Source organism: Drosophila tropicalis, unplaced genomic scaffold, assembly GCF_018151085.1.
Source record: "Drosophila tropicalis isolate 14030-0801.00 unplaced genomic scaffold, ASM1815108v1 contig_878, whole genome shotgun sequence".
NCBI classification, from domain to species: Eukaryota; Metazoa; Arthropoda; class Insecta; order Diptera; family Drosophilidae; genus Drosophila; species Drosophila tropicalis.
Genome location: NW_027173374.1, coordinates 9,117,347 through 9,137,760, shown reverse-complemented (window position 1 = coordinate 9,137,760; position 20,414 = coordinate 9,117,347). Strand labels below are relative to the sequence as shown.

The 20,414-nt window shown below is 38.3% G+C and overlaps 10 protein-coding genes across 12 annotated transcripts; 4 read left to right on the top strand and 6 right to left on the bottom strand.

Moving 5' to 3' along the window:
* Positions 1 to 1,218: 1,218 nt before the first annotated feature.
* TFAM (mitochondrial transcription factor A) lies at positions 1,219 to 2,549 on the bottom strand. Of its 2 annotated transcripts, XM_068300563.1 has the most exons (3): positions 2,332 to 2,548; positions 1,645 to 2,223; positions 1,219 to 1,580 (listed from the first exon to the last, which is right to left on the bottom strand). In XM_068300563.1, exons 1-3 carry the CDS (start codon positions 2,394 to 2,396, stop codon positions 1,454 to 1,456), a joined length of 771 nt encoding a protein of 256 aa, XP_068156664.1. In that variant the 5' UTR covers positions 2,397 to 2,548; the 3' UTR covers positions 1,219 to 1,453. The 2 variants fall into 2 exon arrangements, with proteins under 2 accessions (XP_068156664.1, XP_068156663.1); XM_068300562.1 differs by having other exon boundaries at positions 1,645 to 2,549.
* A 178-nt stretch (positions 2,550 to 2,727) lies between these two features.
* LOC137583942 (esterase CG5412) lies at positions 2,728 to 3,877 on the top strand. Its single transcript, XM_068299137.1, has 2 exons — positions 2,728 to 3,261; positions 3,318 to 3,877. The coding sequence occupies exons 1-2, from the start codon at positions 2,808 to 2,810 to the stop codon at positions 3,704 to 3,706; spliced, it is 843 nt and encodes a 280-aa protein (XP_068155238.1). The 5' UTR covers positions 2,728 to 2,807; the 3' UTR covers positions 3,707 to 3,877.
* A 621-nt stretch (positions 3,878 to 4,498) lies between these two features.
* On the bottom strand, positions 4,499 to 6,486 carry EloB (elongin B). Its single transcript, XM_068299139.1, has 4 exons — positions 6,006 to 6,486; positions 5,695 to 5,788; positions 5,327 to 5,471; positions 4,499 to 4,760 (listed from the first exon to the last, which is right to left on the bottom strand). Exons 1-4 carry the CDS (start codon positions 6,006 to 6,008, stop codon positions 4,646 to 4,648), a joined length of 357 nt encoding a protein of 118 aa, XP_068155240.1. The 5' UTR covers positions 6,009 to 6,486; the 3' UTR covers positions 4,499 to 4,645.
* A 155-nt stretch (positions 6,487 to 6,641) lies between these two features.
* Srp14 (signal recognition particle 14) lies at positions 6,642 to 7,360 on the top strand. Its single transcript, XM_068299140.1, has 4 exons — positions 6,642 to 6,766; positions 6,834 to 6,906; positions 6,983 to 7,083; positions 7,144 to 7,360. The coding sequence occupies exons 1-4, from the start codon at positions 6,743 to 6,745 to the stop codon at positions 7,273 to 7,275; spliced, it is 330 nt and encodes a 109-aa protein (XP_068155241.1). The 5' UTR covers positions 6,642 to 6,742; the 3' UTR covers positions 7,276 to 7,360.
* LOC137583943 (uncharacterized) lies at positions 7,290 to 8,173 on the bottom strand. Its single transcript, XM_068299138.1, has 3 exons — positions 8,003 to 8,173; positions 7,676 to 7,952; positions 7,290 to 7,619 (listed from the first exon to the last, which is right to left on the bottom strand). Exons 1-3 carry the CDS (start codon positions 8,069 to 8,071, stop codon positions 7,348 to 7,350), a joined length of 618 nt encoding a protein of 205 aa, XP_068155239.1. The 5' UTR covers positions 8,072 to 8,173; the 3' UTR covers positions 7,290 to 7,347.
* A 201-nt stretch (positions 8,174 to 8,374) lies between these two features.
* Positions 8,375 to 12,394, bottom strand: LOC137583941 (uncharacterized). The gene is made up of 7 exons (XM_068299136.1): positions 12,003 to 12,394; positions 11,755 to 11,909; positions 10,042 to 10,969; positions 9,858 to 9,977; positions 9,628 to 9,792; positions 9,418 to 9,526; positions 8,375 to 9,353 (listed from the first exon to the last, which is right to left on the bottom strand). The coding sequence occupies exons 1-7, from the start codon at positions 12,067 to 12,069 to the stop codon at positions 9,107 to 9,109; spliced, it is 1,791 nt and encodes a 596-aa protein (XP_068155237.1). The 5' UTR covers positions 12,070 to 12,394; the 3' UTR covers positions 8,375 to 9,106.
* A 290-nt stretch (positions 12,395 to 12,684) lies between these two features.
* Stlk (Ste20-like kinase) lies at positions 12,685 to 13,918 on the top strand. The gene has a single exon (XM_068300314.1). It carries the CDS (start codon positions 12,729 to 12,731, stop codon positions 13,767 to 13,769), a length of 1,041 nt encoding a protein of 346 aa, XP_068156415.1. The 5' UTR covers positions 12,685 to 12,728; the 3' UTR covers positions 13,770 to 13,918.
* A 137-nt stretch (positions 13,919 to 14,055) lies between these two features.
* On the bottom strand, positions 14,056 to 16,028 carry Septin2 (septin 2). Its single transcript, XM_068299833.1, has 2 exons — positions 15,794 to 16,028; positions 14,056 to 15,412 (listed from the first exon to the last, which is right to left on the bottom strand). Exons 1-2 carry the CDS (start codon positions 15,939 to 15,941, stop codon positions 14,301 to 14,303), a joined length of 1,260 nt encoding a protein of 419 aa, XP_068155934.1. The 5' UTR covers positions 15,942 to 16,028; the 3' UTR covers positions 14,056 to 14,300.
* Positions 16,029 to 16,283: 255 nt separating this feature from the next.
* On the top strand, positions 16,284 to 18,537 carry Srp72 (signal recognition particle 72). Its single transcript, XM_068300209.1, has 3 exons — positions 16,284 to 16,481; positions 16,557 to 18,276; positions 18,341 to 18,537. Exons 1-3 carry the CDS (start codon positions 16,370 to 16,372, stop codon positions 18,471 to 18,473), a joined length of 1,965 nt encoding a protein of 654 aa, XP_068156310.1. The 5' UTR covers positions 16,284 to 16,369; the 3' UTR covers positions 18,474 to 18,537.
* A 69-nt stretch (positions 18,538 to 18,606) lies between these two features.
* On the bottom strand, positions 18,607 to 20,320 carry Pus1 (Pseudouridine synthase 1). 2 transcript variants are annotated; one of them, XM_068300211.1, is made up of 4 exons: positions 20,275 to 20,320; positions 19,715 to 20,176; positions 19,368 to 19,659; positions 18,607 to 19,310 (listed from the first exon to the last, which is right to left on the bottom strand). In XM_068300211.1, exons 2-4 carry the CDS (start codon positions 20,124 to 20,126, stop codon positions 18,782 to 18,784), a joined length of 1,233 nt encoding a protein of 410 aa, XP_068156312.1. In that variant the 5' UTR covers positions 20,127 to 20,176; positions 20,275 to 20,320; the 3' UTR covers positions 18,607 to 18,781. The 2 variants fall into 2 exon arrangements, with proteins under 2 accessions (XP_068156312.1, XP_068156311.1); XM_068300210.1 differs by having other exon boundaries at positions 19,715 to 20,309.
* Positions 20,321 to 20,414: the final 94 nt, after the last annotated feature.

Genomic DNA, 20,414 nt, shown 5'->3' with positions numbered 1-20,414 from the left:
GGTGAGGATTCGGTCATTTCTCGGTTAGTGTCGCTCTTTTTAAAATTTTCAGTCAAATCAGTCAAACAATTTTTTGATCTATAATTAAATCAGTGTTTAACTGATTCTGAAAAACCATATCTTATCAATAGCCCAAACATGATTTAAGTATTAAGTAAAAAGCATTTAAAATCCTTAGTTATAAAACATTTACTACAAACTGTAGAGACAGGAAATCCCCTAGTTTACGGATATTCCGCTCCTTGTTTAGAAACCCATAAATGAAACAGTTATCAATTGTCTTGAATACCATTTTATAGGTTTTCGAGCAGCTAGCAAGCAAGAGAAAATGCAGAGAGAGAGAGCGGATCTGCCTTGCACGCTGACCAGTGTGGAACGGAAATTCCAGTACAGCCATCGTCAGCATTCCAGCCGTCTCTACCACAATTCTCAGCCAAGCCTAACCGTAGTCGACGAATTGTTGCGTTCATTTGGAACTTGAATCGAGCAGCGTGCGGTTGTGTCTTTGGTCTCAGCTCCTAGGCTAGGGCTAATCTATACATAACCATATAATATAATCTAAGTAATTTATTTTACTGTACAAATTTAAAGAACCTTTTATTCTGTGCATTTGAGGTGGCAAATTTATTGAATATTTGTTTACCGTGATCTACACAGATAGATTAAACTGGATCGATTACCGTGTTGAATCAACTGAAAGTGTGATATTAACCCCGTAAGATTCAGACAAAAATGCCACGTGTTGGCGAAAGATTAGAGAACTAAGTATTTTAGATTTAAATTTGCTGAGATTGAGACACAACAGCGACAACACTAGCTCAATAAATTGAGATGATATTCATAGATATTTAAAACAAAAATATTCACTCACAGTTTATCTAAAGTCTATTACAAAAAGAAAAGAACAGAGTCCTTTTAAATTACATAATATGCCAAGATTTTCTACATTTTTAACACACTGATCTTCTAATGGGTAAAATTTCACTTTTTTCACATTATCAATAGATTTATGCCTAAGGGAATTTTGATTTGCTGTTTATGTACATATAAATTTGTTCTTAATTAGCTGGGCTAGCCAAAAAGTTGTCTTTCGTATCAAATTTTCACCAAAAATGACACAAGAGTATTAATAAATCGGTTCGATTTAAAATTTGACAGTCAGTATAAATCAAATAAGCTAAAACCAAGAATTGTTAGTGTAAAACAAAAACACTCGCGTTTTTAATATTCTTCTTTCAGTTCAGTTTGCATTTAATACATAATGCTGGGCCAATTTAACATTGTCCAGAAAAGATGACTAAATTTATTTGGTTGTAGAATTAAGTGAGGAACAAACCTATGGTATACGTCATTTGGAGACTTTAATGCTTAACATTAACAATTCCCAAAAGAATCCAAATTGAAAATAATGAAATTGTGAAGGATGATGGCGAGAGGATGCAAGAATGCAAGATTACTTCTCTTTGCCAACATTAGATTTGCGTGGCCTAGGCTCTGGCGGTTCAATTAGATTGCCATGTCGCACTACATCAATGTGGCCGAGGCGTATCATTTTCTCCTCCCAAATGGAAATGGCTTTTCTGTAGGAAAACAAAGTAAAACATACATTTTAAATCTTCTTATAGAGATGTTTGTTACACCCACTTGTACTGATCGAGCTCCTTGCGTGACTCCTGCAGATAGACTGCCTTCTCCGCATCCGAGAGACGTGTCCATTTTGCTGTTGCCTTTTGATGCCAATCCCGATATGTTTGCTGTCCAGTCTGTGGCGTATTGATACGCTCGCTAGCCACAAAACGTAGAAATGCAGAGGCGGGCTTTTTCGGGCGACCGAGTTCTTTTACACGTTTGCGCAGTTGACGTCGCTCTTTGGCATCCACAAGATCCTGCTTTATTTGCCTGATCTCAGCGCGCTGTTCATCGGTGACTGTGGCATCGTATTTGGCACGTAGTGCAATATAAGTTTCCTTGTCCTTTTTGTACTCGTCTTGCAGTCGATCTCTTAGTTTGGCATCGACATCCACCCATGACTTTGATAATTGACGTACTGCCTCTACTGTTGAAATATTTGGATTGGCTGCTATCAGTTTGGGGCGCATTTCACGCATATAGCGGAAATACGGTGTCAATGGCTTCTTAGGCCTCGGCGGCAGTCCAACTTGTTCCTCCACGGTTTTGGACTGCTGAACAGAACTGTTACTGATACTGGCAGCGGCAAGGGGCCTGTTGGTGGCGCAGTTTGTAGTAGGTGTGAGATTTAAGTTGTTGATTTGATTGGACAGTGCCGGGGGGGCACTGCTAGTGAATTCGTTTTTTTTGCCTGCAACTTGCCTGACTTTGTTGATTAGCGATCCAATCAGAGATCCTCGGGACAGCAACGTAGTTGTATAAATCATTTTTGAGCTGCTACAATTAATCTTAACCGGTTTAGATATTTACGAAATTAAAACTTTAAAAGTTAACTTGTTGAACTTATAGAAATGTTTTACGTAAAAAATGCGGCATTCCTTGTTTTTGGTTGCCACTTAGTCGAAAGATATTTGACAAGATCTGGTAGCCTGGTTGTAGCTGGTTGCTATCGGCGAAAATGTAGATTTATTATCGGTTGTCGCAGCAAAGTTATCGTTATCGACATTGTCTGAGCGAAGGTATCGATTTCTTATCGATTAATTATCGTGGGAACGTCGATAAATTATCGATATGCGAAGCACAATGCTGCCACCCTTTTGTACTATTAACCTTAAACATAAACATTTAAGAGGCTTATTATTTTATGCATTAATCATCAAGTAAATGTATTTTGCACAATGACAAACAATGAATCTATGTCAGAACCAGCCAATTCCAGTCGCCCGGGCTCCAGCAAACAGCAGCAACAACCTAATTTGGAGATAACCGAAAAAGTGCGTGTTCTTTGCCTGCATGGTTATCGTCAGGATGGGGAAGCGTTTAAAAACAAACTTGGATCATTCCGGAAATTTGCCTCAAAATATGCCGATTTTGTATTCATTACGGCACCGCACATTGCAGCACCTTTAGAAGCTTCTGCTGAGCCAGTGCAGGAGCAACGTAGCTGGTGGGCCAACAAGGACGACGGAACATTCAAAGGCACCAATAAGGGTGGACCGGCTTTTGGCTACCAAGAGAGTTTGCGTTTGGTTGAAGATGTTTGGAAGACACAAGGCCCATTCCAGGGACTCTTAGGATTCTCACAAGGTGCCTGCTTTGTGGGTTTGATTTGTGGACTTGCCAAAAAGAAATGTTTGTAATTTAAATTACTTCAACAAATCCGTTGATAATTACACAATAAATTTCAGTGACCTCCATACGTCCGGAATTTGCAGTACTTGCTTCAGGATTCATATCTGGCAGCTTGGTCCATATGAGCGCCTACGAGGAGCGCATTAGCATACCTGCCTTGCATGTTTATGGCCTAACGGATGAGATCATACCCAAGGAAATGAGTCAAGCTCTGGTCAACCATTTCAAAAACGTTGATATTTTGGAGCACGACGGTGGTCACTATTTCCCAGCCAAGGCCCAACAAAAGCAAACCTACATAAATTTCTTTCAAGATCGCCTCCAAGAATTTCTCGAACAACAGGAACTGCAACAGAGCAGCAATGCATCGTTTGTGGATAGCGCCGATGGCGAGGATGAGGCCAATGATGCCGAAGTGGCTGCTGTTATGGATGACAGTGATTAGATTAGATTAGTCTTTTTTTGGTTTTTCACAATCTTCGTTTCGTTTTCATCTTATTTTCATTTTTCGTTTTGTTTTTCTTTTTTTTTTTTTTTAATAATAATAATTAAATTCTTATTATTACAAAAATAATAATTTGATTATAAATTATAATAAAATTAGTTTCCAATATAATTGTTTTCAATTTCTCAATATTCATCGTTTACATCTCGCTGAATTTCGGAGCATGTTTAAAGGGATTGGTGCGATAAAGGGGGAATTTTGCATCGGCAGCGGGTTAAATTTGTCAGAGAATTCAATTTGTTTGCACTTTAACAATTGATTTTTTTTTCGGTATATGTATATATATATTTTTTCAACAAATTCGTATAAATTTCATAATGAAAAAGAAACAAAACAAAAAAATCTTGAGAATAGAAGTGAATTAAAGCCGAATGAAAGTATTATATAAATCCCATACCAATGTACAATTTTGTATAAGAATCATTTCAAAGTTAATTGTTCCTTGCTATTCGTATAGTATTTAACGAACATAAAATGCATTATTTAGCTATTGACGTTGATGTGTGTGTGTTTGTGATATTGCTGTGTGTGTGTGTGTGTGTGCCTGTGTATGTTCAAGCAGAGAGTTGATTAAAAAACAAACAGAAAAAGAAGAAACACATCCTTCCATTGCAACGAGGGCTGACTGTGGTGATAATTTTCCAATTTTACTGTTTACGGGACGAGCGAGCGAATAATAGTTTGTTTTTGTTTGTTGTTGTCTCTCATGCCAATACAAAAAAGGCATTTCAATTGCTCAATATTGTTTATCCTTTAAGTTTTAATTTTTTAAAAAGTTTGTTTTACTGACTGACTGACGACTGACTCTGAGTGACTAAACTGATGACGAACACCTCTCTCTTGCCGCATTTGTTTATCATTATTATTTTATATTGTTCTCTATGCAACTTGTTCCTGTCCATTGGAGGCCTCTTGGTTTTTCATAACTTCAGGTAAATCTGGTGGTGCTGAGTACGGTGACATATCCAGTGTCTCAAAGTCACCCAAGTCGTTTCTGGATAAAAGAATAGTAAATTTAAATAAGAATTCGATAAAACAGAGAACATGATATGTTGTGGAATCTAATAGAAAAGCACTCAACCTAAAGCTAAAAAAAACTTGCTTTATATTCAATTAAGGCATCTCTATATCAAGACGCTTCTGACTTCAAAATTCTGTGGAACAATTCTTTTTCCTTAAAAATCGTCAAAAGAGTTCGAGTTATAAGGTCATCTTTATAAACAGCATATACATAAGTCTATGTTTTGATGTTAATATCAAGTTAATTATTGACTTTTTATACTGAGATGCAAAAGGAAAGAGGCAAGAGTTATATAAGATTCAAGGCAAGAATATTATAAAGTGACATAAAAGAATTGGATTCAAATTATAAAACAAATTTATAATTTTTTTAACAGTTCACTGTATCAACCCGTTGTTGATAGCTATGAAGACAAGCTCATGACGGCATGTGCGACTTTTGCCAGATCTACTTATCAGTTTTACACTTATATTTTATTGTTGTTTAATGTTTAATGCTTTTCTATCCGTGTTCCGTATGTGTGTGTGTGTGATTCTCACCTGAAGGTCAAGCCCAGTTGCGCTGGAGCTTGAGCTTTTGCCGTTGACACTGTAACGCCATAATCCTGCAGCGTGCTCTCATCCTCCATGATGTCATTGTCCTGATTGTATAACCGCTGATCGATGGGCTGTACTTTTAGTATACCTAATCAAGCGACGCAGAGAAAGGAAATACAAATTAATAGTAATAAGAAATAAATTACTTAATAATCATAAAATACAAAAAAAAAAAACCAAAAATGTTGATGGATTCTATAAATAGGAGCAAACACACGCTCACCCACACAGTGACCCATCAAGCTAGCACACACATACATGCATGTAACATCACCTTGCCACCTTCTTACTCCCCCTCCTGTGCGACTCACCTTCAATCATACGTTTCAGTTCAGCAACTGTTGTGTTTTCCTTCGCATCTGTGAAGATGGTTGTCTTTTGCCTCCGGATCATTAGGAACACATCCTAAAATTTTGATGAACAATGGAAAATGGACAAGAATTTAGGTTTGCCGGTCAAAGTTCACAACGGCGATGAAAACGGCGCGGCATATTCTCTTTTCACACTGCGCCTATTTAACTGTGAGTGTGTGCATAGAAATGACGCGCCGTCATCCAAACGCCTAGCCTTCCTCAACTGCTTAGAAGCTTAGAGGAGAAAAAATAACATCCAAGTGGCTCACCATATTTGCAAAGTTTTGTTTTGTTAGGATTCTCTATGCTTTTTGTTTACTACACACTGCACTGAGGCTTGAAGGTTACTACAAAGCCGTTGTTGTTGTTATTGCTACTTCTACTGGCGTGGGCGGGCAGTGCTTCCTTTGGCGGCGGCAGCGACGGTCGTAGATGTTCGATCGGCTCAGCGTCAGTGTTTTTTTTTCTTCCCCCGTTTTCTGCTGCTGCTTGCTAAAACTTCCTCTCGCGTGCCTGATTGGTGTTTTTATTTGTGGGAGTAAGGCAAAGGTGATTTTTTTGTTGTCAAACGTGTGCAACAGCTTTCCGCCTCTTTTCGCCCTGCAGTTGTACGTTTTCGTAGTATTTTACGAGTTTTTTTCTAGGCCTTGGTCGGTCTCCTTGCTGCTTTCTCAACCAATCATTTTTTAGGTGCTGCCACACCGATGCAATTGACTTGTTGGTGTGCGTCCCTGGCGGAATTATTTCGGTTGACCTGAATTTAAATCTTAAAGATTTATTATAAATTAAATACACTTGATATAACAATAATCACAAAGGCAACGACAAAGTAGAAAGTCTTTATATATGTAAAATGCTTTTATTTGAATTTCAAAATGACATATTGTGTTGCCAGCCCTGTAACAAAACTCAACTGCTTTCTTTTTTAATAGGTTGGCAGTCTAATTGTCAGTGTCACTTTTTGTATCGTTTTCTATCTCCCTTTACATTTGCTTTGCCACGAAATATGGTTTTGCTAGACAGTTCCAATGTATGTAAATAATGCATTTTTGAAAGCCATTATATTGTACAATTAATGCAATGCCCTTTAATTTTAGTTTATACTGCGGCTGGAGAAGATAGCCAATGCTGCAAAAAAGGACTCTTCGTTCACGATAACATTCAAACGCTGTAAGTAGCATGTGAACGATTTCCCTCTCTCCACCTGTCAGTGGATTAAGAAATGCATTTTCATTATCAATTGCAGATGATGGACATGATAAACCCGTGCCGAGAGCTGGACGACCGCCTTTGCCTAAGCCAGATACTTATATGTGCCTCATTCGAGCCCAGTCCAAGTCTCAAAAGGTGAGTCGACTTGGACGTCATCTCCGATTTATAATTTAATTTTGTGATTTCATTTGATAGATTTCTACAGTAGTGCGTCAGGAGGATGTTCCTACCATGATGTCTATGTACTCGCAGTTTATGAAAAGCAAAATGGATGGCCTAAAGCGTGTGAAGAAAATCAAGAGCAAGGCCAAGGCTGCAAAGGGTTAAATGTGTTTTAGGGGTTTTAGTTAAAGATTTTTTTATTAAATGGAGCTTTTCTAAACTAAATATAAATGACTGTCAACATTCATAAGAGGCATATAAATCCCTTCTCACGCATAAATCTAGTAGCCATTTTGGTAGATTATCCTGCCTAACTCCATAAATATGTTTCGGACGAATTAACTGCATCAGTGCATATGTATCTTCTTTATAGCAGTCGAGCACCGGGTTATCTATATACATTACATCAATTCCATCTCTGAGACCCCTATGAAAGGAAGCGTTAGCCTTTGGTATAAAGTCCAAAGTGGCAGGTACTTCATCCACAATTATTGCTCTGGTATATCCATCTATAAGTAACGTTTAGACAGATTATAATCCCAATAAAAAGACGGTAGTCACTCACTTTCCAAATAATATGTAGTGGCTTTTCTAAGGCTCTCGCCTGGAGCCCTTGCACCAGCAGGCAGAAGCATTAATGTAATCTTGCTATTGGCATACTCAATTTCTGTTGGTTCATTTGGCCTTAGGACACAATAGCTACAGTTCCTTGTATATAATTCTGGAAAAGTTGTTTGCAAATCATGGATATCTTTCTCAGATCCAATAACAAAACCCCCCCAATTGGCCGGTTTGACATGATTTTTGAAGGCAGCCGCAGTTACAAGCAAGGGACCATTGTGCTGTAAACTTAATTGTTAATACTAATAGAGTGCTACTTAACGTTGCTAACCTGTTCGTATGGTCCGTAGTTTCTGTTAGCATTCAATATTTGAGGTTGGCCAAGATCATTCAAAAACATTGTTTATTCCTAAACAGAGTTACCAAATACACAGGTTTTAGAAATACCCAAAACCGAACCAACCACTGAGCAAATATTCATTTTGGCAGGGCGAATTGGAAATGTGATTGTAGTTGCATATAAGCGCCCCGAGCGAATTCGAGAGACTCGTATCGAAATGGTAAGGTATTCGCGGGCTGCTTTTGAATTTATTATTTAATTATTTAGAAGGTGACTCAGATAAGTCTTTAAAAAGGATACGATGATTGATATCCTGGATCTGATTTCTTAAAAACCTTCTGATCAAATCAAATAGAATAAATATTTGTGTTTAAGTAAATTTTTTTTTATGTTTTATTGTTTCACATTTTATCTATATGCCGAAGTAATTTGAAACAAAATTTCCGGATCACAAGTATATAAAAGAAACAATGTCAAACATATTTATATAAGTATACTGTTTATTCTATGATCTATCACAATGAATATTTATTTGTGTATGCGTTTGTATTGTATTGTTTGTTGATGTTGAGAGTGTCTTTGCTTCGATTTTCGTGTCTTCAATGTCCTTGCGAACGATATAACATTTTCGAGTTAGGTTTTATCACTTTTGCAATTTTAAACATTTGAATTTTGTTAAAGACAACATTCATTTTTGAGTGCGCATAGTTAAAATACTTTCAATTTTGCTACATCTTATGCAAGTTTAGAACAAAGACAGTCTTTCTCTACTTTCTTTCAATTTTTTTGTTTTTTGTTTCTTTTAACAATATGCTTTTGGCCATTGATGAGCGGGATAAGGTGTTTGTGTGTATATTGTGTATATGTGCGAGCTAAATATGGACGAAGATGTATATATGTGGTAAATATATATCACCTAATGGTGTTTGATTGAACAAGAAGATAATGACTAAACACACAAAGATGGTGCATTTCAATAATGATACAAATAACAAAAGAATAACTTAATGACAAAATATTTAAATTAAATTGATTAATTAATTAATTCGTTAGGTAACAATATTCCCATTCTCACAGCATTATCAACTTTCAATTTCAGTTGAGTGTGTTGTAGCGTAAATTATTATCCACATCGCCAATATTTCCACTACCAGCGGGTATCGAATGTGACGGCTGCTCCTCTGCAGTCATGAGATCCGAGCTAGACTGAGAATATCTGCGTGATCTGGGCCATGGCCAGGCATCGCGCAGGCTATCAAGCAAACGCTGCTGGAATGTCTTGTACTCCAAGTCCACCGATTGAGTATCACCAAAATTAAAGTCAGCCACCTCCACAGTGAAACTGTGAAAATTAAATCCAAATTATTTCATATTAGAAAGACACATGTATGTATGCATGGGCTTACCGATTACGGCTTTGTATATAATAAGCCACACCGAATATTACCAAAATGACGGCCATTAAAGTACAGGCGATTGGAACAACAACCACTGAAAGTTGTGATTGTCGTTTTGCTGTAAGCACAAAAGAAAGTGTCAAAGAGAAAATAGAATTTCAAGAGAAAACTTATCAAAATGTAAGGTAAACAAACAAAATGGCAAGTTTAAAATTGTACCTTCATATAGGTTAATAGTAACTTGATTAACCTTCTCGGATACTTCGTTGCGTATAAAAAAAAGAAGCGTTTTGCTTTCCGAGAAGTAACGATTGTAATTGAAAGAGCAGCTATCATACTTATTGTAAAAAGTGCATGTCTCATTTCCTGTGGCATTATAGGGAGCTGGTTACGGATCAGATAAATGAATTATTTTTAGAAGTATTTTGACAATTTCGATTTCCACATACCACTATAAACCTTTATGCATATGTCAAACGGTGGAGAGCCCTTGCAAGCGACATCTAGACTTAATAGTTCCCAATGCTGTAGCCAATTCTTACCACTTGTAGTAAAGCCGGAGACAGGATCTGTTCAAAAAGAAGATAAGTATAATGTATTATAGAAGTTGCTAGGAAGGTGATATTCACTTACTTTTGGATATAACGCGTCGTTGAAAGTAGCCATAGAGTTTATTTGAGTCCTGTGCCACGATGCTCTTGTTCGCACAATTATAGGGAACAACATCGTCTGGCTGGTGAATTAGATGTGTTATTCTGCGTACACCCAAAGGATTGACCAAAGCTAACGATATGTTATTGTTTCGATTCTTTTGGCTTATTCTATCCATTTGTTGTTGCTGTTTAAGGGCATTTACAAGGTTAAGACCAAGAATTGCAGCATTGGCATGCATAGTTTCATTAAGATCACGTCTAGAACGGATATTTGTCTTAGGCGCAGGAGTAGTACTGGTAATCGGAGTTGTAGTACTGGTCTTTGGAGTAGTTGTTGTTGTTGGAGCTGGCGTAGTAGTGGTGGATGTAGAAGTGGTTGTGGTTGCAGGAGTTGTGCTGGTTGTCGTCGTCGTCGTTGTCGTAGTCGTAGTTGTTGTTGTAGTCGTAGTTGTTGTTGTAGAGGTAGTTGGCTCTGGTGGCGCTGTCTTAGATGCAACTACCAATACTTCAATGTCATAATATTGCTCCGGACTTGGATATATTGCTTTATAATCATAAGCATTGGACATGCCAAGATATGTACAATTTTGGAACCAATATGTTTGTATATAATAATAACCATTCTCTTTTAAATATTCTAAATCAGCTGGCCAGAGTGCAATGTTATGATCAACTGCATCTTGTGTAGACACAAAATCCAACGGACGCACTGTATTATTCTGCAGTAATTGCAATTGCCCGCTTAATGTATTGACAAGCTTAATATTCTTTTCAGTTCTCGTTAAAGTGAACCAGGTGAGCACAACAAATTCCGATACTTCCACCTCCAGTTTAAGTAGACCCGGCTTCAAACCCTCTTCAGTATACTCCACTGTCCAATTGCAGGTGTAGTTCTCTGTTTCGATTGCCTTGAATAACAGGGGAGAGTAGAAACAAAAAAGAAACAATTAAAAATGAGACAATTTAATTTGAATTTAATTCACTTGTCCAGCAAATTAATCAACAATAGCGTTGTGGGGATGGGTCGTTGTGGGTGGAAAAACCTTAGCTGATAGAAAAGCGTACCAGGCACGTATGGAAATGTTGTCGCTTCAATTTGTTATTGTATCTATTCATATATAAGCTAAACTAAAATCGAGACGGTGGCGTTTCAATTTAAGCCATTAAGTTTAACTTTACCTTAGTATAGCTTTGTGTGATCAATTCTAATAGAGAATCACTGTTATTATACATATTAGATCTTCCAAATTCATTTAATTAACCAACTGTCTATTTAATTAATTTCAATTCACAAACTTTTATATTATAGCCTTTTTATAATTATATCTAAGCAAACTTTACAAACTACTACTCTTTGTTTAACAGTATCAAAATTTGATCTTAAGTCTTTGGTGAGGCTTCTTTCTACGCTGAAATTGATTCGTTCTCAACGAAAGTTTAAGTCAAATGGGCTCCAATAAAAAAAAATTCTAAAAAAAATATTAAAAGTAAATTGTGCCTAAGTTAACCCTTCCAAATAGTTTACAATTCTATAGAAGTACATCATTAGGGCATACAAATTAACATTCCTAGGCAAAGGCCTAGAGCTGCTAACAATAGGCAATATAACAACTTTACGTCAATAAATATGAGGGGCCGACATAAGCAAGTTATTGGCTTATTTCATATATATTTTTTAAACTTCTGTGTGTACCTTCTCATGTCCCAAGCCATCCTTCCAGGTGAATTTATATGATTTCGAGTGATTGGGCGGTTTTCCATCATCTAAGAGAGTGGCACTTAGATTAACTTTGGCCCCAACTAGGGCCTGTTCGGGTGCAGTTATTTGCACAGTATATGAACTGGTAACTGCGAAACAAAACAATATGCAAAAGGTGTTTGGAGTTTTTTTTTTTTTGTATAAATTATTGATTGGACTGGGTGACTGATTGTCGCTCTCACCTGTTTGCAGTAGAACGGCGTAGAATGTAATTAATGTTATCGCGACTAAATTATTTGCGCCAGACATTCTGTTGAATTCACGTCCGATTACTAATACTACTTATAACTAACCACCGCCCACTCACTAAGCGTAACAAATAACAAATCGTAGAGAAATTTTAAACAAACAAAAACAAAAGGTCCGATTTTTTTTTGCTTGTTTTTGTTTGTTTCTTCCACCCACAATTTATACTAAAATTGTTAGATGAACACTTGATAATTGCTTTAGTTATTTGATATTGCTTTCATTTCCGCTTGCCGAATGGCATTTGCAATTTAACAAATTGCGTTTTTTATTTGCGTTTTTTTTATTTTTACAACTTTTGCAGTGAGTGAGTCGCAAGTTTACAACAAGAACAATGAAAAGAATCTGGTTACTTCTGTAGATAGTTTATCTACATAAGTAGATTAATGCATTTTTACGTGACAGTGATAACGATAACTTTTAAACGAAAACAGTGACCAAGAAATGAATATGGAACTGGGTGAACAAACAAAATAATATCTTCTATATTCAAATAAAATGCTGACATACATTTAATCATTATAAATATTTACTCATACCTAATTTAATAATTAAAAGCTTTTTCAATAGTTTTGACATTTGTTCTGCCGCACTTGGTCTTGCCTTTCAAGAGTTTGGTCACACTAATATATTTTTTTTATTTCTATTCATTAACAATTACAATGTTTAGCAATAATATATTTGATTACGAGTTCTTATCAGCATTAAAAGATGGAAAATATGGGACGCTTTACAGAGTAAATTATATTAAAGAAAAGCAATTGTATTTTGCAAAAGAATTTTCGTTAGAACAGAAACGTGACGAGCTAAATATTTTAGGCAAAGAACTCTTTCATTCCCGGCAATTTAAACATATTAACATATACACAGCTCTTCACAGTTTTGTCAGTGGATTTAATGTTTATATATTATATCCATTCATTCGTTATGGAAACTGCGAATTGCTACTGGAAAATGTATTCACCGCTGGATTTCCGGAGACATTGATAGCCTTGATTCTGAAAGATATTCTGTCGGCCCTCTTGTATATACACACCCATCTCTTTGTTCATGGATCCATAAGGGCATCTAATATATTATTGGACGGAAATAGGGCATTACTCGCCAACTTTCAAAGCTGTCGCAGTTTCATCGATCATGGAAAGAGAAAACCCATATTACATGGTATTCTGCCGGGCGTAGAGGAAAACTTAAATTGGGTTGCACCTGAAGTTTTGGATCAGAATTTATGCGGCTTTACGGAAAAATCGGATGTCTACTCTCTTGGCATCTGTTCCTGTGAATTGGCAAATGGATTTCGACCCTATCTGGATGCTCAGCCTACACTAATGTATACCGAAAAGATTCGTGGAAATATTCCATCTCTGTTGGATAGATCAACATTTTTGGATGTTCAAGGAACCGTGCCATACAATTATTTTAAAGGAACAAAACCTCAAGAGAACTACAGCAGACGAACGTTTTCCGACGACTTTCATCAGTATATAGAGATTTGTTTAAATCGCCATCCCTCAAGTCGATGGAGTGTAAAGAAATTAATGACACACTCATTCTTTAAGCAATGTCGTCATTTATGCATCTCTGATCAAATAATAAATATGGGCATCGACTTTGATGAGCACTTCACAGGGAAAGATACGACGACCCATGGAGAAGTGGATGTTTGCATCAATCACTGTACGGATATACAATGGAATTTTTAGTTAGCTAAATAAATGAACCAAAAAATTAAAGTATTGCAATTTGTTGTTGTAACCAAAATAGATTAGAACAGTATGTTGACTATTAAAGTTGTGAATTCGTAAAATAAAATCCCATGATCCTTTCGGTACAAACAAAAATTTTAAAACTATATGCTTAACGAATTATTTTAATTTCTATAAATTATTAGTTTCTTATAGGGGATAATCCAAGAATCTTTATAACCATGGATAAACCATCCATAAAAGTTCCAAGTTCGTTTAAACTCAAGACTAAAGTTTAAAAGGAAACCTTTTGATTTGGTATGTTTTAAAATACTAAGTTCGATTTATTCGTTAGTTTTGTAAATATATGTTGTTTATGCATATATATATGTATATGTGTGTGTATGCAAATGTGTATATATGTCAATAGTTGAAATAAACTTAATAATAGTAAAATGAAATACACAACGAGATGAAAAAAGCAATAATTACTTTGGGTTAAGCACAGAAAATACTTGAAAAAAGACACCGACAATTCGATCGATTAGATTACTTCTTCTTGTTCTTTCCCAGCGTCAGAGTATGATGAGCCGTGGCCAATTGCTGTTTGCGTCGCTGAAAATCTAAATAGTCTTCTTCGAGAGCCTTTCGAGATTCTTCTAGTTTGCGCTTTTCTTCGGCATGATCTCGTTTTAATTTCTCGAATTTGGCATGTAAATCCTTTTCACTGTCTTTTAGCTCGGCTTCCTTTTCTTTGACCCGCTGAACAAACATCTGGCGGACCTCCTCTTCCTTGGATTGCAGCTCGGCCAAATGATTGGAGCGCTTGGCCTCGAATGTTTGTTGAAATGAAATCGGTTTGTTCTCGCTGTCAACATCGCTGAAGCCCATTTGTTCAAGTCGCTTTTGGCGATACAACTCATAGTGCCGTGTATGAGTTTTCTCCCTCATGTCCTCCATATTGGTACGAATCAGCATTTCGCGTAGCTTGACGAAATCGCAATGAGTCTCGTTCTCCACTTGCACCGTGCCCCAGGGATATTGTCGAGCCCGTATTAATTTGTTGCCCACCTTAATGAACTCAGTGCTGCCCACAACGGCAAATGGAATGTGCGAATTCATGCTGGTGTTGGTCTCGGCCACTGTCTCATCATCGGTTGGGAATTGATAGATGTGGACACCATTACTATTCAGTTCCTGAATGATCTTTGCCTTAAAACGCTGCAATTCCATCTTAGAAATGGTATCGGCTTTGGCTATCACCGGTATTATATTGATCTTGCTGTCCAACTTCTTCATGCACACCAAATCTAGAGATTTAAGCCCATGACCCGTGGGACAGATGAAATATAAACAGATATGAATACGACTATCATGGCAGGTGACCAATGAACGCTTTATCTTCAGCTCCTCTTGCAAGTAATTCTCGAATTGGGCATCAATATAGTCCACCACTGCCTTGAATGAATCGTCCTTGTTGATTTGATCGCCATAGCCAACCGTATCGCAAATGGTAAGCTTTAAACGAACATTGCTCTCCTGCAATTCATAGGTGTGGGCCTTCAATTTAACGCTGGGCAAGGTATGAGGGCTCGGCGTGGATTCGAAACTGGTGTTGAAGAGGGTATCCATCAATGTGGATTTACCCAGGCCTGTCTCGCCTTTAAAAAATAGAGAAGGTAATTACGAATTCAATTGGTGTCAGGGAGAAATTTTGTAGTGCATAGTAGAAAGTTCAATTAAAAATCGATTGCCGGACACTATGCACATATTGATCAAATCAGAACAGAGACCCAGGGACGGAATGAGACCAATAAGGCACCGACACTGTGTTCCAGTTTTAATTGTTTTTAAATGACTCATCGCGTATAAGCGTTCTGTGGCTGTATGTGTGTTTGCGCGTTAGTGTTTTTTAAATTCCGAACAATGCACTCTGCAATTGCTCCAATCCGCAAGTAATATCTTTGTTGATTCACTCTGCCCCAGCCCCCAGACAAACACACACACACACACACACAGATTGCAACTGTATACATACACACCTATACACATGACGTTGAAGACAAATCCGCCTTGAACGCTCTTGTTCACCAATTGATCCGGTAAACTGTCAAAGCCGACATGACCAGACTGCTTTAGTGTGCGAAGATGGATTTCCTTTTTATTATTAAATTCAACTTCCGCAGACATTATGTTGTTTTCTAAAATCTTAAAGTAGAGCAGAAGAAAAACAGCGATTCCAATTTATCTCGCGCTTAAGGCGTTGCCAGCGAGTAAACTCAATACTAAATTTGTTAGCGATGGAACATATAATCCGGCTTATTTGGTTATCGGATATTACTGTGACTTGTGGGGATATTTTGATTTGCTATAACTATCAGATTTATTCATTAACACATAAATCTAACTTCTATTCTGAATTTATTAATTGTCCTTGTTTCAAATTAGATTCATATTAAAAATTTGTCACCGTTTTGCAAAACCATCTGGTACTCATTTTATATTCTGTTTAACTTAGTGGCAACGCTTTATTGCTGATGTGTCTTCCGAAACGCATGCAAGGCGAAAGTTCAGAGGATAAGTTGCAATACATTGTTTTCCTTTTGTTGTAGACAAAAATGTCGAAAGACAGCAATCCCAAGGAGGCGTTGATTAGCGCTGCTTATGCCGATGTCAATAAGTTTGCCAATAATCGTGAATTCGATAAGGCAGTTAAAGCTGTGAATCGCAGTAAGTGTTGATTTCTCTATGGAGGCTTCTTTAGAAGATTGGATTAGACTTGACAATTTTTTGTCCTTACCTTAGTTTTGGGCGTAGCTCCAGATGATGCCACAGCCTTGCACTGTAAGGTCGTTTGTCTAGTGCAGTTATCCAAATTCGAGGAAGCCCACAAGTTTATTGAGAAAAATCGGCTTAGCTCCTCGCTAATCTTTGAGAAGGCATATTGTGAATATCGCTTAAACAAGCAGCTGCAAGCTCTTAAGACCATAGATGATGCAGGTGTGCAACCACTACCCGCTAATCTTAAAGAGTTGCGCACTCAGATCCTATATCGCTTGGAACGCTACGAGGAATGCCTTGACTCGTACAAGGACATCATAAAAAACACCAGCGACGAGTACGAAGATGAACGACGGACCAATCTGAGCGCTGTGGCTGCCAATTTGGCGCTGGACAAGAACAAGGATGTACCCGAAGTGCCCGAGGAGACGTATGAACATTACTTCAATAGCGCTTGCATTCAATCCAATCGGCAGAAGTATGTGGAAGCTGAGCGCAAGCTACGCACCAGCGAGAAGTTGTGTCGCGAATATCTCGAAGAGGAGGGTGCCTCTGAGGAGGAGATTGTTGAAGAATTGGATGTAATTCGTGTTCAGTTGGCTTATTGTCTGCAACTACAGGGCAAGGTTAAGGAAGCCAGCATTATTTATGCGGATTGCCTGCGCCATAAGCCCAACGATGTGGCATTGGTTGCGGTTGCAAGCAATAATTCGGTTGTCATTAACAAGGATCAAAATGTTTTTGACTCTAAGAAGAAAATACGCGCCGCTCTGGCAGAAGCATGTGATGCGAAGCTGACGTCCCGCCAGAAGCAGATAATTGCCGTGAATAATTGTCTGCTGGCTTTGTATACCAATGCCAGTGACCAAGTGCAACAGCTGACTCAAAAGTTAGCTCAGACCTATCCGCAAGTCGAATTCGAGTCTTTGCTAATACGCTGCAGCCAGTTGGCCAAGGACAAAAAGCACAAGGAAGCGATTGGATTGCTTCAAAAGTTCGCATCGTCGCGTCAATCCTTTGAGTTTGTCAGCAAGTTTGCCATCATTCAGCTGCAATTGCAGCAAGGTAATCGCAAGGATGCTATTGAGACGTTGCTCTCATTGGGTGAAGCCAAATACAAGCCGGGTATTGTATCCGCCTTGGTCTCCCTTTATCAGGGTACTAATAACACGCCGGCGGCTTCAGCCCTGCTAAAGTCAGCTGTTGAATGGTATAAGAAAAACAATGTAAGCAGCGGCGATCTTTCCGATATGTGGCGCCAGGCTGCAGAGTTTCATTTGCGTGGTGGCGCTGCAGAGACTGCAGCCGGTTCTTTGGAAGAGTTGCTTAAGCTCAAGCCAAATGACATGAAGGTATTGGCACAGCTGGTCATTGCCTATGCCAAATTCAATCCCAAACGAGCATTGGAGATAAGTCGCAAACTTCCCAAACTTGAGACATTGACAACTGCCTCAGAAATTGATGCTCTCGAAGCGGCCAATTGGGTAATGTCTACCAAGGCTGCCAAGAAATCGGCCGGCAAGATTGAACCCTCACCAAGTACTCCTGCTGAGAAGAAAAGAAATAACAATCGCAAGCGTAAAGGCAAACTACCCAAGAACTACAATGCTGAAGTGGGACCTGATCCCGAACGCTGGTTACCCAAATACGAGAGAACTGGTTTCCGTAAGAAGCGTGGCGGTGCTCGCGGCAAGGACGTCATCAAGGGATCACAGGGCATGGCCACTGGAGCAGCTGATCAATAGTGAGTTGTATAACTATATGGACCTTAAACATAGACCTCAAATTCTCGATTAATTTATTCACAGTGACATGTCTAATCGCGTCAATCTGAGCAAGCAATCCCCTGCGACACCTGTTTACCGTGAGGAAGCCGCTCCCGGACCTAGGCAACAACATCGCAAGGGTGGCCACAAAAAGAAGAAGGGTGGTCGTTTCTAAATAATGATCATTTTATTTCACACCCGTATAAATATTATAAAAGTGGTTTTCGCATGAGCAATAATCCCATTCAAAAGCATTTTATTAAAATTTTATGGGAATTCAAGGAGTCTAATGCTTGTTGCATTGCAGATAGGGTCTTAAAAGTTTATTAAAGTGTACAATCTTTTTGAGAAAAAAAACTAAACCTAAAACATTTAAAAATCCACAAAAATATATCTAGAGCACTTTTCTGTTGCTAACAATCATTTTACTGCTTCACAAAGATTGAACAGAAAAATAACCGGGCATAATCTTAACTGCTGCAGCTATTCTTCACCGTCATCTTCAGTAGTATTGCCTTTCCGTTTGGCATTTGGAGGTGGCGGTGGCGCATCATCTCGACGTGTGTCATATGAATGATAATGCAGGGTGCTAATCCAATCCAGCATATTCTTTTCCTCAGCTTCGGTTTTGTAAATCTGACTAAAGATTTGTCGTTCCACGAACTCGCTAACCTCCGTTTCCTGGGCCTCCCACGTTAAAGGATTGTGTATTCCATCCTTGCCATAACGATCGTTGTAACGTTCATAGTGAACAGTATCCAAAACTAAGCCAAGGCCCGGGGCCATTGGCAAATCTAAACGCTCTTCGGTAAGTGCACGCTCCAAGGTGCTAGTAGTTGTGTTCCCCCTTACTATGGCAATGGCCAAACCTACCATTTTCCGGATTTGGTGCAACATGAAACTTTGACCCTTTACCTTTAGAGTAACGAACTCAATGCCTTGAGGACTCTTAAACGGATCGCTGCAGCTGAAGAGCATGATGAATCGCTTCGCCGAGGGATCCAAAAAGTTTCTACATAATAATATCACATGAGTAAAGAAAAAATTAAATATGAAGTCATATACAAACTTTTTACTGGTGAAATTGTGAAAGTTTTTTGTGCCCTCATACAGTTGAAGTGTCTCTCTGACCTTTTGTAGATGCTCTGGGGAAATGGAATAAGTAGACTGTTCAACAGGTTGCGCCTCCTTGTCGCTTTCAGTCTGGCATGAAGCAAATGCTATTGTAGGCAGGGTATATGTATAAGTTCGTGCATTACATTGATCCTTTGCATTAAATCCCTTTGTAACACGCTCCACACCAAATAAACGAATCTGTTCGGGTAAATCCTCATTGAAAGCCTTCAGGTCCAGATCATCAGCTAAACAAAAACCGGAGGTTAATTAATGTGGTTTCAACTGCCATCTGAAACTTACGCAATTTAACGGAGCACACCTGACGAGCAGCAGACACACCTTTGTCAGTGCGGGCGGCTCGCTGAAAGCAGGCGATTTGCACTTGCTCAAAGCTATCCTCAGTTATCCATTTGTGCTTCAACATTACTTTAAAAAGCTCTTCCTCAATGGTCTGCATGCCCGGATTGCGTTGCATGCCAAAATAATTGGCCCCACAATAGCTCAGCAAAATGGCACTCTTCTTTCGCTTAATCCTTTCAAAAGCAGGGTCAGTTGCCCGACGTTTGCCATCCTCTGTGTCCTGGTCATTCCAGTCGACCCACTTTTTCCTTTTTAATGTACGTTTTAAGCGCTGCGCTTCTTTAACGCCCTCATCTTTGGCTGTTTTTCGGGCAGCATCTTCCGCATCAAATTTGTCCAGAGCTTCCGACATTGCTGCGGCAAAAGATTTACAACGTAACGAAGGGCCGATTAGCGCTCGGACTGCAATGCGAAGATATATACTGTTAATAGTTATGTTTAAAAATAACAACAATTTTAATATAATTCATCTGCCTTAACAATAAGCATTTTTTGTTAACCTCGCACGTGCGGCGGTTTACATTTGGTTTACAAAAGTTATCGAGTTATGGAAAACATCTGACTAAAATGCAATGATTTGAAATAGTTACCATCACTATCGCTGAAATCACTGTTATTTCAAATTTTCGAAGCCAAGATG

Coding starts and splice junctions, on each gene's coding strand:
- Srp14 (XM_068299140.1), top strand. CDS start 6,743: ATGGTTTTGCTAGACAGTTCCAAT. Junction 6,907..6,982: donor CACGATAACATTCAAACGCT/GTAAGTAGCATG, acceptor TATCAATTGCAG/ATGATGGACATGATAAACCC. Junction 7,084..7,143: donor CCCAGTCCAAGTCTCAAAAG/GTGAGTCGACTT, acceptor TTCATTTGATAG/ATTTCTACAGTAGTGCGTCA.
- TFAM (XM_068300562.1), bottom strand. CDS start 2,396: ATGATTTATACAACTACGTTGCTGTCCCGAGGATCTCTGATTGGATCG. Junction 1,581..1,644: donor AAGGAGCTCGATCAGTACAA/GTGGGTGTAACA, acceptor GTTTTCCTACAG/AAAAGCCATTTCCATTTGGG.
- Pus1 (XM_068300211.1), bottom strand. CDS start 20,126: ATGTCGGAAGCTCTGGACAAATTTGATGCGGAAGATGCTGCCCGAAAA. Junction 19,660..19,714: donor GGTGTGCTCCGTTAAATTGC/GTAAGTTTCAGA, acceptor GTTTTTGTTTAG/CTGATGATCTGGACCTGAAG. Junction 19,311..19,367: donor CACAATTTCACCAGTAAAAA/GTTTGTATATGA, acceptor ATTATTATGTAG/AAACTTTTTGGATCCCTCGG.
- LOC137583942 (XM_068299137.1), top strand. CDS start 2,808: ATGACAAACAATGAATCTATGTCAGAACCAGCCAATTCCAGTCGCCCG. Junction 3,262..3,317: donor TGGACTTGCCAAAAAGAAAT/GTTTGTAATTTA, acceptor AATAAATTTCAG/TGACCTCCATACGTCCGGAA.
- EloB (XM_068299139.1), bottom strand. Junction 5,472..5,694: donor ACTGAAACGTATGATTGAAG/GTGAGTCGCACA, acceptor TCGCTTGATTAG/GTATACTAAAAGTACAGCCC. Junction 4,761..5,326: donor CAACTGGGCTTGACCTTCAG/GTGAGAATCACA, acceptor TCTTTTATCCAG/AAACGACTTGGGTGACTTTG.
- Septin2 (XM_068299833.1), bottom strand. CDS start 15,941: ATGTCTGCGGAAGTTGAATTTAATAATAAAAAGGAAATCCATCTTCGC. Junction 15,413..15,793: donor CTTCAACGTCATGTGTATAG/GTGTGTATGTAT, acceptor TATTTTTTAAAG/GCGAGACAGGCCTGGGTAAA.
- Srp72 (XM_068300209.1), top strand. CDS start 16,370: ATGTCGAAAGACAGCAATCCCAAGGAGGCGTTGATTAGCGCTGCTTAT. Junction 16,482..16,556: donor AGTTAAAGCTGTGAATCGCA/GTAAGTGTTGAT, acceptor TCCTTACCTTAG/TTTTGGGCGTAGCTCCAGAT. Junction 18,277..18,340: donor ACTGGAGCAGCTGATCAATA/GTGAGTTGTATA, acceptor ATTTATTCACAG/TGACATGTCTAATCGCGTCA.
- LOC137583943 (XM_068299138.1), bottom strand. CDS start 8,071: ATGTTTTTGAATGATCTTGGCCAACCTCAAATATTGAATGCTAACAGA. Junction 7,953..8,002: donor ACTACGGACCATACGAACAG/GTTAGCAACGTT, acceptor TTAAGTTTACAG/CACAATGGTCCCTTGCTTGT. Junction 7,620..7,675: donor CACTACATATTATTTGGAAA/GTGAGTGACTAC, acceptor CGTTACTTATAG/ATGGATATACCAGAGCAATA.
- Stlk (XM_068300314.1), top strand. CDS start 12,729: ATGTTTAGCAATAATATATTTGATTACGAGTTCTTATCAGCATTAAAA.
- LOC137583941 (XM_068299136.1), bottom strand. CDS start 12,069: ATGTCTGGCGCAAATAATTTAGTCGCGATAACATTAATTACATTCTAC. Junction 11,910..12,002: donor CGCCGTTCTACTGCAAACAG/GTGAGAGCGACA, acceptor TTTGTTTCGCAG/TTACCAGTTCATATACTGTG. Junction 9,354..9,417: donor TATATACAAAGCCGTAATCG/GTAAGCCCATGC, acceptor TAATTTTCACAG/TTTCACTGTGGAGGTGGCTG.